At 35.1% G+C, this 15,381-nt stretch overlaps 2 protein-coding genes and 1 pseudogene across 4 annotated transcripts; 2 read left to right on the top strand and 1 right to left on the bottom strand.

The window, feature by feature from the left end:
• Positions 1-749: 749 nt before the first annotated feature.
• On the top strand, positions 750-6,230 carry LOC127941909 (ubiquitin-conjugating enzyme E2 R2-like). 2 transcript variants are annotated; one of them, XM_052537364.1, is made up of 6 exons: positions 750-1,460; positions 1,857-2,057; positions 3,599-3,685; positions 3,817-3,914; positions 4,331-4,465; positions 5,613-6,230. In XM_052537364.1, exons 2-6 carry the CDS (start codon positions 1,881-1,883, stop codon positions 5,866-5,868), a joined length of 753 nt encoding a protein of 250 aa, XP_052393324.1. In that variant the 5' UTR covers positions 750-1,460; positions 1,857-1,880; the 3' UTR covers positions 5,869-6,230. The 2 variants fall into 2 exon arrangements, with proteins under 2 accessions (XP_052393324.1, XP_052393325.1); XM_052537365.1 differs by having other exon boundaries at positions 770-887.
• A 1,448-nt stretch (positions 6,231-7,678) lies between these two features.
• On the bottom strand, positions 7,679-11,139 carry LOC127942273 (bis(5'-nucleosyl)-tetraphosphatase [asymmetrical]-like; annotated as a pseudogene).
• Positions 9,289-12,614, top strand: LOC127941910 (Rieske domain-containing protein). 2 transcript variants are annotated; one of them, XM_052537367.1, is made up of 4 exons: positions 9,289-9,558; positions 11,548-11,721; positions 11,923-11,957; positions 12,063-12,614. In XM_052537367.1, the coding sequence occupies exons 2-4, from the start codon at positions 11,571-11,573 to the stop codon at positions 12,372-12,374; spliced, it is 498 nt and encodes a 165-aa protein (XP_052393327.1). In that variant the 5' UTR covers positions 9,289-9,558; positions 11,548-11,570; the 3' UTR covers positions 12,375-12,614. The 2 variants fall into 2 exon arrangements, with proteins under 2 accessions (XP_052393327.1, XP_052393326.1); XM_052537366.1 differs by lacking the exon at positions 9,289-9,558 and adding an exon at positions 10,905-11,177.
• Positions 12,615-15,381: the final 2,767 nt, after the last annotated feature.

The following is a 15,381-nucleotide window of genomic DNA, read 5'->3' as shown; positions in this document are numbered from 1 at the left end:
TCTGTGTCGGCCTTTGCACATGGGTTCAGCACGCGTTTGAGATGCATTTAGGGATGTTTTGATGCACCGGTATTTTAGTTTGTTGAATTATTATTGAACTGTAATGACCATTAAGTTTATGAGATTAAATTGAAAATCTATCTATCGATCTATCGATCTATCGATCTATCGATCTATCTTTCTATCTTCGTTCGTTCCATCCATTAGAGTACACAATCAAAAAGGTCTTGTATAAAAATATGACATTATGCAAAGTAACTGATCTTGGCATAAATAATATACGGTTATACAGACCAACATTTACATTTAGTCATTTAATATACGCTTTTATTCAAACGACTTACAAATAAGGACAAAAGAAGTAATCAAAATCAACAAGAGAGAAATGAATAACAGGCTTTTCCTGTTTATTTATGCTTACTTCCATTTTAATCGTTTTATTCATTTATTATTATAATGTATTTTAATTCATGTTTACTTCTCTTTATTTAACCTGTTTTATTCTTACTCGTTTTTTTGTTTTTGTTTTTTGCTCTTGGTTTATATTTATATATATATCAACCAAGAGCAAAAAAAAAAAAAAAACACGAGTAAGAATAAGACAGGTTAAATAAAGATATATACATATCCCATATTAAGATATTTGTAATATAATATTTCTATTTATGTAAAGGGTACTAACTTCATAATACATTGTTGTACTTAGAGTTGAGTGTCCTGCGTCATGACGCACTAGCGTACAGACGTGTACAGGCACGCACTATGATAACCGGAAGCATCAATAGAAACGATTGAGGAACGAAAAAATATCACCTGTCGATTTTGTTCAGATATCTCTTCTCCACTTAATCTCCACATACCATTTCCACAACACCCATATCCTTACGGTAATTATTTGTCGCCTCAGTCTGGACGGATAAAGCAGAGCTGGCAGTGTAATTCTTTGCGCAAACGGGGGGTTTTGGAGGTGCGTTATAGCCTCGCGACAGAACAAATGTAAACAAGCAGCTGATCAGCTGTGCGGCCGAGGACGCGCAAGGAGACGACGTGATGACAGCGAGCCGCAGGGTTTGACAAACACATTCTGCATCATATAAAGCCAAATTAGAGATGTATTTGCTTATTGTAGAGTTTTTGTAGATGTTATAGCAGTACACGAGGACAATTACCAACCAGCGGCAGATACAAAACAAACGGCTTATTAATTTATTATTAACATGTTTTGTCACTGATTAGAAGAGTGATGAATAGATTTATTTGTCTTAATATCTGCTTGAAGATCGGATAACTTCACGTCTAACAGGAAAAGCAACAGGATTCGAGAAATAGCAAGGGAAGAATAAGGTTAACAGTCCCTTCTGGGCCCCACGGAATAAATAAATATTAGAAACGTATTAATATTTACATGAAGCTGGAAGTTTAAGGCACCCTAACATCACTTCTCCTGGAGAGCAGCACAGGTAACAAACAGTGTATTAAAATGTTTTTATTTATCAAAATGTTGTTGCATAGCTTTGTCATACGAAGCTAAACACACCTTTGCACAGACTTTGTTCAATTTCTTTCCCATTTGCAATTTACCTCTTTACAACCAAGTAACATAACTAATCTACTAAATATGTGCTTATATATATATATATATATATATATATATATATATATATATATATATATATAGCTTTTTAATGGTAATACTGCATATAATATTCATATGCATTAATAATGAGTAGCAAGATATGAGCAGCAAGATATTTAGAAAAAAAATGCATAAATAATTATTATTGTTGCCAAAAAAAAAAAAAAAACTAATATATTATTCTGTGAAAAAACTAAGCCCATTTTTCTCGAATTCCCAGTAAGGCTGAAGGATCAGGACTGTCATGGCACACCAGCAGATGCCGAGCTCTCAGAAGGCTCTGATGCTGGAGCTGAAATCCCTGCAGGAGGAGCCAGTGGAAGGTTTCCGCATCACACTAGTGGAAGAGTCTGACCTTTACAACTGGGAAGTGGCCATCTTTGGCCCTCCAAACACACTTTATGAAGGGGGCTACTTCAAGGTAATACCTGTGTGGATTTAAATTATGTTCTTAATGCTTACCAATGAACTAGAATGGAGCGAGTCAGATAAAGCAGTTCAGGTCTGCATAATATTTAATTCTGTAGTGTCCCTCACATACTTGTTCTCCCATGTTTTGCACTCAGGTTCTTTGCCTGGTGGTGCGTTCCTTATACTCTAGATCTTTAGCCCTGATAGATATTAATGACATCTCGATATGAGAGCTACAAAGAGAAAGACAGTATGTTTCAACTGTATTTTCTGTGTTCACTACTTATTCTCATTGGCATATTATCAACTGCAGTAGCCAGTACTTTCACAGGGATGCTGTCCTCAAATTTAATTGTAAATATTCTGATATTTATTTTATCATAATATGCCACAGGTCACAGTCTTTGGTGAAGTTTTATTTATGAATTTAGGGTAGCAACTTTCAAGTATCATCACTTACTCACCAATGGATCCTGTGCAGTGAATGGGTGCCATCAGAATTAAGAGTTAAAACATCTGATAAAAACATCACAATAATCCACAAGGAACCCCCACAACGACATCTTGTGAAGTGAAAAGCTGCTTGTTTGTAAGAAAAAAAACACCATTAAGGCATTTTGAACATAAAACTGTTGCCTCAGAAATTACACGCTTCACTTTTAAATCTTTTTAATGAATGGCAAGTGCCTCATAAAACATAAAATCACCCCCCAAACATTTTCAATATTCACTTTCTGTCTTCCATCATTCTATAACTGAACAGCCATAGCCCAACTGCATAGTCTAGGACTCTAAGTGATATACTGTGTCTAATGCAGCATGTTTTAACAAAGATTATGGTATCTTTCTAAACACAGGCTTGGGTTCCACCCATACTTAAAATACCAAAGTATTTAAAATGTGCATCTGTCAGGCCTCAGCAAGATATTGCATCTTTGGTGAATAGCATTTGTAAATTGTTTTGGCAAAAACAGTGTGTATTTTCTTATTGTTTATCTGTGTCAGGTTTTCTAACTTCAAAGAATTGCATAATTTGTTCCAGTTTATTTCTAATGATCGTTAATGGAGGAAGTTAGATTAGATCCGGTTTTAGCTTTCTAACACTAAATGCTGTGGCTGAGACTCATATTTTCATTCACGCTGTCACAGTCACGCTGCAGTCTGACTTGAGCACTAGCCAGTTCATGTAGTCTGACACACAATCAGCAGTCAACAGCAGAGGTGAGTTGCAGGAATCCCACTTGCAGAGAAGATACAGTCTCAGCAGCACTACACTCATGTTTAAAGCAATAATTAAATCAGAAATGTCACTTCTCTCATTATTTACTCACCCTCATGTCATTTCAAACAGGTTAGCTTTCTTTATATTATGTGCAACACAAAAGGAGTGAAGAACGTGAATGAAATTTTAATTAAACAACCACTCTTGAGGTTTCAATCTAATGTGTCCTTTCCATTATGGACTGATTAATAATGGCTCATTTACCAGTTATAATATGGCTCATATGCAAGCTAATAATGCTCCTTGTTTCACTCTGCCTCTTTTTCTAGGCCCATATAAAATTTCCTATCGACTACCCCTATTCTCCTCCGACCTTCCGATTCCTCACCAAGATGTGGCATCCAAACATCTATGAGGTGAAAATGCTATTGTTTGCATGTTTACTGTGCCACTAGCTCCAACAATTGGATTACAACAGTGTAAAACAATAGTAATCATATAGTAATAATGTTGCCATTGTTATGTAATGTTCATCTCTCAACCCTAGAATGGCGACGTGTGTATTTCGATTCTCCATCCTCCTGTGGATGACCCTCAGAGTGGAGAGCTGCCCTCAGAGCGATGGAACCCCACACAGAATGTCAGGTATTATTGTGAAAATACCCACAATTACACTCCAATAAATGCTGTTCTTTTGAACTTTCTCTTCATTAAAGAATCCCCAAAAAAAGTATAACTGTTTTCAGTATTGATAATAATAAGAAATGTTTCTTGAGCAGCCAATCAGCATATTAGAATGATTTCCAAAGGATCATGTGACACTGAAGACTAGAATAGTGATGTTGAAAATTCAGTCTTGCATCACAGGAATAATTTTTTTTTTTTAAATATATAAAATCAAAAAGTGACGTATTAAATTCTAATATTTTACAATAGTACTGTTTTTACTATTTTTTGATTCAATAAAAATTCAGACTTGCTGAGCACAAGGATTTTTTTTAAGGGCTTTTCCCAAAATCCTAAATCCTGAACAGCAGAGTAACGTGTGTGTTTGTCTATAGAACAATCCTGCTGAGCGTGATCTCGCTGCTTAATGAACCCAACACCTTTTCTCCTGCAAATGTGGACGCCTCGGTCATGTTTCGCAAGTGGAGGGACAGCAAAGGCAAGGACAAGGAATACGCAGAGATTATAAGGTACGGCCACTTTATCCTTTAAATGACTGACTTGGTTGATAAAACAGGTGAAACATTTCAATAGACTTACTTTAAAGTAAAGGAGCTAAGCTATATCTAGAGCTCTAGAATATCATGGAGACATGGCCATGTGTGTGTTTTTGACTTGGGCTTGTAAGCATCAACGCTGAACACTCCAAAATTTGCTTGTACTCTGGGAAAAGAAGTGAAATATATTTATACATGCGGCTGTTACATTTGAAACTGTAAAAAAAACTGTGGAGCCTTAGTTAATTTGCAGATATTTCAGCTACGTGCTAACTTGCTTCAACAGCCACTCAGAATAACTTCATAACAGCAGCAGCACCCTAGCAATTGCCCAGCACACCCAAGCGTTGTGCACAACTTATTTATTCTTCAGGAAATGTCCAAATTTAACTATACCACTGAGATCTGAGTTGGCTGAGATCTAGATTAAACATTGATCAAGGCCAAATTTTGGCCCAGCATGTTTTCATTGCACCATCCAACTGAAGTTCAGGACACACTGCTCTGAGTGTGTCTTTTTTTTTTCTCTCGGCCAAGTAAATATTGTGAACTTCTCCCTTATTGACATTCTTTCCTAACAAAATGAAAGTCTCTTATGCTCACCAAGGCTGCATTTATTAAACAAAAATAAATCTATTGTGTTCTTTATAAGAAATATTAATGTATTTATTATTATTAATATTTAACATTAATATTGAGAAATATTATGTTAAAACAATTACTCTGTTACTACAGTCTTCAGTGTTACATGCTCCTTCAGAAATCATGCTGATTTGGTGCATAAGAAACATTTCTGTTGAAAACCTTTGTGCTGCTTAATATATTTTGATGAAACCACGATAAATGCATTTCTTTAGGACTCTTTTCATGAACAGACCGTTCAAATAACAGCATTTATTTAAATTAGAACCTATTGGTAAAATTATAAATGTATTTACTGTCACTGTTTATCAATTTAATGCATCCTTGCTGAAAAATTATTAGTTACTTAAAAAAAAGTTAGTTTAAAAAAATCTTACTGACTCCAAATTTTTGAAAGGTAGCATATATTTAGAGACAGTTGTTACTTTTGCAGCTATTCTTAACTGGTTTGCTGACACTGTCTTTGCGTTTTGCGCAGGAAGCAGGTAATATCCACGAAGGCAGATGCAGAGCGAGATGGAGTTAAAGTACCAACGACGCTAGCTGAGTACTGCATCCAGACCAAAGTGCCTTCTCATGACAGTAGCTCTGATCTACTCTATGACGATCTATATGACGATGACATAGAGGAGGAGGAGGATGATGACGACGAGGCAGAGGCCAGTGGGATTGGCAGTGAAATGGCCGGGGACTGTTTTGGTGACGAAGATGACTCCGGCAATGAGGAATCTTGACCTCCTTTCACCGTTTCCGTGACACTGACCTTCGCCCTCTCACTATTCTTTACCCTGACAGCCTCATGTTTCAGATTCTCTTTTCCTGTGCTTAAAGCTTTCTTTTTCCACTCTGTTCCAAGATCTCTGTCCTTTTCTGCACCCTCCCGTTTCTAAGTAAAGTACACTTTGGCTTCATAAAACCAGTCATTTTTTGTAAACGTTTCACATCCCACCTTCTCCTGTTTCTTCCTCAGGGCTTTTGGAAAGTCAAAGCTTGTCAGGCCTCCTTTAACATGTTTATTTCAATATAAATTGTTTTATTGCAACATTATTTTGAGGGCTAGTTCCTTCATAATTAAATTCTGTTGTGATTTACTCCCCCTCATGTTATTGGAAATTTGTTAAGCTGTTTTGAACATTTTTTCCTTATAGGTTATAACCAAACAATCCCAGGTTCCAAATACACCTAGTTTTTCTACTATATAGTAGGCAACAACATTACATGAGAGAAAAAAACCCAAAAAGAATCAACAGATTTGAAAACTTTTATATAAACTCAGTTCTGAGAAGAAAAGTCTGATTTGTGAGATATAAAACTGTAATTGTAAGAATTAATTAATTTAACAAATAATATTACATGGCGGAAACTACATAAAATAATTAAAATAAAAATGGCTGAGATGTATTCAGAATTAAGAGATGTTAACTTTTTTTAAACAAAATTCAGAGGAGTGAAAAAAGTTTCTGAAAATTCAGAATTTTCCAAATTGTCCAAATTGCAATATACAGTGGCTTCAGAAGAGGAAAAGGCCACAATTAAGTTGTTCCTTATAACACTAAAGCTCTTCATTTATGTTCCTTACATCACTAAAGCTCTCATTTATGCTCCAGGGCATTGATTCTTGCTTGTTGCGTAACCAAATGCAGTTCGCCAGTTGGAATAAAGATAGCCGTACAGATTAGGAATATCATGAGGGTGAGTAAATAATGGTAAAACTTTCATTTTTAATCAAACTAAACCTTCAACCCACCCCCATGAGCTAGTTATGCCTGGTAAAATCACCAACAAATGAAGGTTTCCCAGATTTTCCAAGAACTGTCTTTACAGTATAGAGCTCCACTGATTTCAATGTATGTTCCTAAATTCCCACTTTTCCTCAAGAAATATAAATATTCAAGGGTGGGAAAATGGAGCACGAATGGTTCCTTCTCATTCAATTTAAGTGTCATAATTTTGACCAGCCATCCACATCAGCAGGGTCACCTTCACAACTACATCCTCTTATCCGCAGCTTCTACCCCCAAATCAAATGAGCTTTTTGAGCCATTAAATCAGAGTGTCAAATTATATGGCACATGAAGGCGCTTTCAAGTGCTCCGCAACAGTAGCATTAATACTACTTCCAGCACACCTTCCTTTTTTCGCTGACCCAGAAACTATGATGAGACTGTTGAAGTCACTATGATGATGTCTCACGTTTATACCCATTTTGGCTGAAGGTAATAATACTGTTCTGCTTATAAATGTACACTTACTGTGTGCATTTGGTACATGTCTGTCAACTGTGTGCATTTGAGTGTTCAAGCAGCTGTACCAAACAATTTCCCTTTCTCACCAATTTTGACAATATTGGAGTTTTTTTTTTTTTTAAGTAGGGGTTTTGAGATCAGTGAATGCTGAGGATATTTCACTCATGGATGTGAGCCCTTTCACTTTTGCTCTTATGTTTTTTTCGTTGGCAACGGTGCTGCTGTGGGCCGTAGCTTTCAAAAGCATGCTTGTGTGTTTTATATGATGTGTCCGTCATCCGATGAGGCACGCAAATCTCTAAGGTCTCTTTGATTTGGGGTGGAAGCGCAGACGTTTATGCACATGGGGTCTCAGGTACACCTTTATTCCCACAAACCAGCCAAGGACACGGATGCTGACTCCTGGTCCTAAGAAACCCCTCTGGAAGGGAGTGTGGATGTGAGGATTGTGAGGGAACGGTGCTCTTGTATTCACTGAACAATCGTTCCTGACTCAGTCGCTCCCTTAAACCTCTGGACTAAGAGCCGAAAGGGTTCAACAGGGGCATGAATCAATTAAATCAGACTGGATTTTACACATTCAGCAAGAGACTCGGTGTATAACACCCCTGTGCACAGCAAAGCGACCAAGTTTATTTCAAAAAGTGTTGTGACAACGGTGGATTTGTCTTGATGGCTTTTATTATTTGTGTGTGTCACGATGAGTGTTTTTAATGTTTCATTAATAATTCTTTGATAGGATTTACGTTCCCGAGTCAGACCACAACAAATGAAGTTCAATGCATTTCCTTTATTTTGTAATGATGATAAAGGCAATATCATTCTAAATATTCACACAAGGAAGAATGGAAAAATGAAACAAATGATACCCATTTCAATTCTAAAGAGATACAATTCATTTTTGATTGTGTGTATGTGCAGGAGTTAATGCTCCTCAACAATTAAACCATTGTCAATTTTGAACTGAGGTTTAAGTTGAAGTACTAAAATTACTAATTGTAGTCCAAAACGGGGAAAAAAATAAAGTTAAAAATACTCTAAAATAAACTAATAAAAATGACTTAAAAAAAAAATTAAAATGAAAAAATTAATTTAAATAATACTAAAACAACATTAATTCGTGAACAGTGTTTTTCATTTACTGGTTTCATTATAGTTAATAAATTAAGACAATCTGCATGATGCAGGATTCATAGCGAAATAACTTTGCAGACAATTTCTAGATTAATTCTGATGGACCCTAAATTTCAACATCGAAAAAACGTTTGTGGAAAAGTGACAGATTGGAAAATGTGTTATAGAATGAAAAAAAAAAAAACAGCATCTCAATACTTGCCACCTCAAAGGATTGTTTTAGGTTATATACAGCGGTTAATGAAGCACTGTTTTATTACCACAGCATAACATCATAATCCACTTACAAGCCCTGTAGTCTATCAATTTTAAGGATTTTTGTCAGTGTGTGTGTTGTTTTTTATTTGTATTTTTTATTGTGAGGCTTTTAAAAATGATTTTCCGTGGTAATTAACAGTATGCCGCAGATGGCGTCATTAGAGCTTACCTCATATTCTTTGGAATCAATGGCAGCTTTGTTTTTCTTGTTGGTGGAGATTTAGAGGTGGTGAGATTGTCTTAACATTTTTAACAACTTGGAAGCAACCTATTGTGAATTCAAATTAAATTAATCTTAGCATGAAGAGATGCAAAAAGGATGCAAGTCAAATGTCTATACCCATGGTCAAATTTCATAAATCAAGTCCACTTTTAAACCCTCATTAATATAACAACCTAAAACGATTTTATAAAGATGAGTGCAAGTATGTAACTCTGTCAGTGTCTAAATTTCAAAACCAAGTGTAAATGTTGCTGTAAGCGCTGTGTTTCTAGATACTGCTGTAAGTGTGTCCTGTAAATCCTGGTATTTTGCCAGCTTGCAGGCTTCCTCTAGTTTGGCCCAGCGGTAATCCTGGTGTTCTTCTGAGAGAATGACCTGTTTGTTTGGATCACGGAGCTCAGCCAACCAGTAGATGGGCGCTTTGTCCTTTCCCTGGACCTGGTAGCTCAACCTCTGCAGGAATCCATCAACCATACGCAGGTGATCTTTACCTAAACCTTCCTCCTGTCTCTCTCAATGTGGTGGTGAAATCATACTCTCCAAGGTCAACATGACCTAATGGGGTGAGGATAATGAGTTATTCTTTCAGTAACAATACTTAGAAATTGAAGATGTCTTCAATTGATTTACTGATGACAAGTCATGTGACTTAACTACCAGTAGGCCTATTAGTTGCAGCAATGGTTGTTGCTGTTATTTTTTATTTAATTTTTTACATTTAGTTTATAAATGCTTTACTGGCTCATTTTTTGTTAGTAGAGGCAGGCATTATGGGAAAAATAACATTATTCTTTTAAATAGGCAGGCTTACAGGTAAAGCTTTGGTTCAGCACATGCATCTATCTATTACAGTATTAGCATATAAAATTATTTTTCACTGTGCTTTCAAAATTTCACATTATTAAATGCTAAATGAGTCTTAATTAAACTGATACATAATTTGAGATGTTTGAGAAGTTCTAAATACAGGGTGTTTTTATTATTAAGCCTATTTAATTATTCATTAAAATATGTAATTACATTTTTAGAATAGCAAAATCGTATATTATTACATTTTAATGTATTTTATTTTTACATTTTAAACTGTTTCTTAATGTTTAAAGATGTGTTGCAATGTTTAGGAAGGCCTATGGTTTATATAATCTTGTACAAACATTATATATAATATTTATTTGGAGAATGTTTTTATTATTACTATGCTTTTTATTGACAACTGAACAGCTCATGTGCAAAGTACCTGAAACTATTCTTTTATTTGAACTGTAAGAGAAAACTATCTCAAACCAGTCTAAGCAGGTCTGTTTGTTGGTTTTAAATGAATTTGAAATTCAAATTTACTGTCATTTTTAGAACATCGCATGACAATGATGAAAAACAAGTTTCTTTAAAAAACAACAGTAGACAGTTTAGAAACGCAGCTTGGAAACCAGCTGGTTTAAGGTGGTTTCCCCCAAGGAAATGTCAACTACAAGTATCCCGAATGCGTTTTATGTCGTTTAAATACAAACCGTGGGATGCTGGACTCGCTTATGTGTGACATGCATGTAACGTTACCTACTAGCACCATTCATTAGCCGCGTATGATGAAATCATTTCACTTAAGCCTAGCCAGTAATGACTGATTGCTCCTTTTTGTTTAGAATACATGCTACATAATCTGGCACGACACATGGAACAGTGCTTAGTATATGTTTTGACAGCGGCTAAACTGTTGCAGTGCAATGATGATGTTCAAGAATACACAGTGTCGCTGCCTGATTGACTCCCTCAGTGCTAATTTAAATAAAGGAGACTAGATACTTTATTTGTTTTTATAACAGCTATTTAATATTATTTGATTTGGAGGTCTTGGAATGTAAAAATATTTTTTATTATTATTATTATTTTATTATGTGATATTACACCCAATCCTGGTTTATAGATGAGAAAAATACAATTATATCCAACTTTATACAACTTCATTTTGATATCGGAGAAATCGCAGTGTAATTTAGTAATCTGCCAGTTAGTAGTGTATCATTCGGTTTTACACACTGAACAAAGATGTTAAACGCACTGAGAGGGTCCTGAGCTGAGGGACTGATAGGGGCTGAACGCAGCAGCCGGTGGGCTTGAGATAACAGACTAGAACACACTTCAACCATACAGCACCAAGATACACAACCAACAGGAGCAGCACAGGGTAAAACGGCTTACGATATTTGCTCAGCAATGTCTATGTTGATATGTAAAGTTAAAAGGTTAATTCAAAAATTTTAATGATAGATTGAAAATATATTTAGTTTCGTGTGTTAAATGCTTGAGCATTTTGCATTTAGTAAACTAATTTTATAACTTGACAGTGTTTGAGAAGGCCAGTCTTAGCTATTTTATCTAATTATAATGGACATTTTAGTATTATATTTGTAATTCTATGGTATGTATGGTTTCTATAATATAAAAATATATAATAAATAAATATATAATAAACAAGAACCAAGAACAGTGCGTTTATGTAACTTCAGCACCTTCATATGTGAATGTTATTTAAAGCGTTTTTTATCTTTTCACAGAAGATGTAATTGAAACCGCATCCATGGATAAAAACAAGCCTTCTCGTATGTATTTTATCGGCAAGAAAGAAGATTTTGATCAGGCTAAGAGGATGATTGTGACTCTGGATGGAAGAGATATTCTTATTATATATCACCAAAGAACTTTCTATGCAATGGACCTGCAGTGTTACCGTGAGTAGCATGAAAAACATCTTTGCTTATTTTTCTGCACTAGAGGGAGACAAAGTAGAAGATTTAGCACTGAAATACAGTATTGCTGTTGAGGAAGTGTGCCAAGTACAGTTCCAGAGGCAAGAGCCCAGAATCAAAAAGGCTTTTTGCTCGGGTCAGCTTAGTGCATATGGGTTCTAATGACACTTTCTTTTCTTACAGATGCCGGCAGTAGTTTGGAGCTTGGAGATATTGAGGTAAAGCCATTTCTGTTGGAGCAGATTCAGTGATCGATAGGTTCACTTGACACACACTGTTACCTCTCATGTGAACTCTGATCCCATTTAATGTGTCATGCACAGGAAATCAACAAAAAGCTCTGTATTGTGTGCCCAAAGCACAAGTATAAGATCACTCTGGCTGAAGGTGAGGGGTTATACAAGGCAGCCAACCCTGCAGAAAAGCTCTCTACTCCACAGTGGTTTTCCAAAGGAATAAAGCAGAGAGTGCACAAAGTGACGGAAGTAGACGAAGACATCTTTGTGACATTGTCCAACTGCCCTGGGTGGGTTGAGTCAGACTATTATCAGACTGAGAAGGGCAGGGCAGAACTGAGAAAAGCACAGGAATCCAAGGATGGGGATGAAGATGCGAATGCAGATGAAGACGTTTAGTCTTGCAGCAACCGTGAGACGAGAGCTCCAGGGATCCTGAGGGGACTGCATATATCAAGATTGATGATTTCAGAGTCGGTTTGCATGCATAAAACGACGATTTGACATCATGAATCAAAATAATTTCATAGTCCTTTTTTGTGTCAGTGCCAGGATCTCTACATTGCCATCATTCAGTGATGCCTCTGTCAGCTCTGTTTTGTTGGATTTTTTTAAATAAATGAGTATATGTATACTAAATTAGTATTTTTTTATATATTTAATCAAAAAAGTAGCCTTATGCCACTTTTTATGCATTTGGAAGATGGTTTTATCCTTGAATGTGTATATATATATATATATATAGTTTAGTTTATCATACATTTTAATAAACTGCATTTATTTGATAAAAAAATACTGTAAAAAAACTATTGTTATATTTTAAAATAATTGTATTTGATTACATAATAAATGTAATGCCCTTTTTGATAAGTTTAATGCACCCTTACATACTGTCATGTAATAAGACCCTGATCAGTTGTTGTGAAAATGACCCACTGAATGTGTATTATCCCTTACTTAACTTCTCTATATATGGATGATAATGCCATAGTATTCAGTAACTAATTTATCCATGCAGCAGTGTGCTGAGTAAGTAAAATGTATTAAACAGTTCATAATTATTGATTATGAATTTACTCAGCTGAGAGCAGAATCTCTAACAGATTCGAACAGTGCGTGCTTGTTTAACACAACCCTTGTTTATCTCTTACTCTTGGTACAATGGAAGGACAAGAAAAGACTTTGATAAGCATCTTGACTCAGTGTACAAACTAGATCTCCAGCCAGATCTCTATTTATTCCTTGCCTTTCCACACTGCAGTTATGGACTTAAAAAAAGCTCAATGCTACAGTTATACACTGTTGTCATTTAATGGCTCTGAATGGACTTTTGTTCTGTTCACAGTGTGTATCTTGTGGAAGATCAGGAGGCACACTTCCTTGTAGAGTGGTTGTGATCTCAGGGTCAAGAATGAAGGGCACACGAGGGGCATGTGATTGTGCAGTGGAGTAGAAATAAGATTCTGCACAGCAGATGACCTACAGTAACCCATTCTGCCCTTTAAAAGCAAATATTCTGAATGGTATGCCAACCAAGCAGCCCTAAAATAGCATATATACCTCTCAGCAGTGCTTGTAAAAAGTGCATGTTTTAGAACTTACTTCAGCCTGTTGACCACCACCAGTAATAGTTTCTATTAGTTTGTAGAACAAAATGACTGGCAGGAGTAATCCTCAGATGAAAAAGTGCAATATTTATTTATTTATTTATTTTTAGTTGAATTTGTTTTACATTTTAAAATCCTGTGGCAGAGACAAGCTTCCAAATAATTCTTACCTTGAATTATTACATTATATGGAAGAGAAAAGAAATGCTGCATTTAACTACTTAGTTACTTTTCCATATACATTAATAACTTTAACTTGTTTAACTCTTCAAAATGTGTAATTTTACTGTAAAATACTGTCAAATTTATGGATTTTGCAAGTAAAATTAGGGATAAAATAATGTTTAAAAAAAAAATCGCATGAGAAATTGAACAAATTGTAATATGGTTCAGAGGAAGACAGGAATCGCGTCTTTGTGGCAGTTTTCCTGGTGATTTGTTCACCTTACAAATGGTTGTCAAAAAGCAAAATTGCTATGAAATGCACATAATATTTTGTGAGAAAGTATGACATGATAGAGCAAAACATGCACTGTTTTTTGGAAGCAGCACCCCAGAATTCCTAAATAACAAGTATTGGATTCCATTCACCAAATCATATGCAGGGTGGTGTAATGAATGAATTCTGGATATTGAGAATACTATATTTGAACTATTTCCCACTAGCAATTACAAAATAACAACACCTCGTATACTATACTATACCCGTATTCAGTAACCTTCCTAAGTACAGTGATGAAAAATAGTCTTTGTGTTAGATGTCGATGGGTGTGGGATTATTAGACCTGTTATGTGGATAAAATGCTTGTTATGGAAGAACTAAGAGAATTCTTTCAGAAGATCAGGACAGCATGACTGACGGATATATAAGGTGGAACGGGAGCTTTGATTCGCTGCAGCTCAGGAGAGTTTATGCTATTTTGGTGATCTCAGAGGAGGATCTGAAGGGTGCTGAGGCTTTTTGATGTCATATTGTGGCAAACAAGGCAAATTAAAATATACACAACACTTGGCTAAAAATAGCGTTAGGGCCTGTTTATGAATGGCATGTTGTGATAGAATTGGTTTGAGTGGATAGAATAATAACAATTATCGGAGACGAAGAGAACAAAAAACAAAACAGCTTTTATTCCTTGCATATAAGGTTATTGGGTCAAATGCTATTTTTAAACAGCATTTCAGCGTCAATACATTGCCTCCAGCAGATCTACTTGGTATATATATATATATATATATATATATATATATATATATATATGAATAGGCTGTTTGAGATGCAATTTAACATTTACATATAATTTAATTTAATTATTATTGGTAATTACATATACAAACATAGACATTTATCTTGTTTGGGTCAGTATTTTTTTTTAAATACTTATATTCAGCAAGGATGTATTACATTTATGAAAAGAGACAGTAAACATTTATATATTTATACGAAACATATATATTTCAAATAAATGCTGAATTTTTTTTATTATGTACGCAATTATTAAGTAGTAACTGTTTTTAACACTAATATTATTAATGTTTCCAGCAAACCAGCATATTAGAATGATTTCTGGATCATGTGACACTGAAGCATGGAGTGACCGCTGAAAATTCAGCTTTGCATCCCATGTATACAATATATTTTAAAATATATTCAAATAGAAAACAGTAAACTGATTGTAATAATATTTCACATTGTTATTGTTTTTTTGTTTTTTTTTATAAATGCAGCCTTGGTGAGACAAAAAACTAAATACATAATATATAATATTATATTAAATAATAGGCTACAGTATTAGCTTGGC

This window comes from Carassius gibelio, chromosome A21, assembly GCF_023724105.1.
Source record: "Carassius gibelio isolate Cgi1373 ecotype wild population from Czech Republic chromosome A21, carGib1.2-hapl.c, whole genome shotgun sequence".
Lineage (NCBI taxonomy): Eukaryota > Metazoa > Chordata > Actinopteri > Cypriniformes > Cyprinidae > Carassius > Carassius gibelio.
The sequence above is the reverse complement of the archived record's forward strand: the minus strand, read 5'-3'. Positions and strand labels throughout refer to the sequence as shown.

Bases quoted from the DNA above. Each gene is read 5' to 3' on its own strand.
- LOC127941909 (XM_052537364.1), top strand. From the start codon at position 1,881: ATGGCACACCAGCAGATGCCGAGCTCTCAGAAGGCTCTGATGCTGGAG. The intron at 3,686-3,816 runs GTGAAAATGCTA...TCTCAACCCTAG, and splicing joins GGCATCCAAACATCTATGAG to AATGGCGACGTGTGTATTTC. The intron at 4,466-5,612 runs GTACGGCCACTT...CGTTTTGCGCAG, and splicing joins GAATACGCAGAGATTATAAG to GAAGCAGGTAATATCCACGA.
- LOC127941910 (XM_052537367.1), top strand. From the start codon at position 11,571: ATGGATAAAAACAAGCCTTCTCGTATGTATTTTATCGGCAAGAAAGAA. The intron at 11,722-11,922 runs GTGAGTAGCATG...CTTTTCTTACAG, and splicing joins AATGGACCTGCAGTGTTACC to ATGCCGGCAGTAGTTTGGAG. The intron at 11,958-12,062 runs GTAAAGCCATTT...TGTCATGCACAG, and splicing joins TGGAGCTTGGAGATATTGAG to GAAATCAACAAAAAGCTCTG.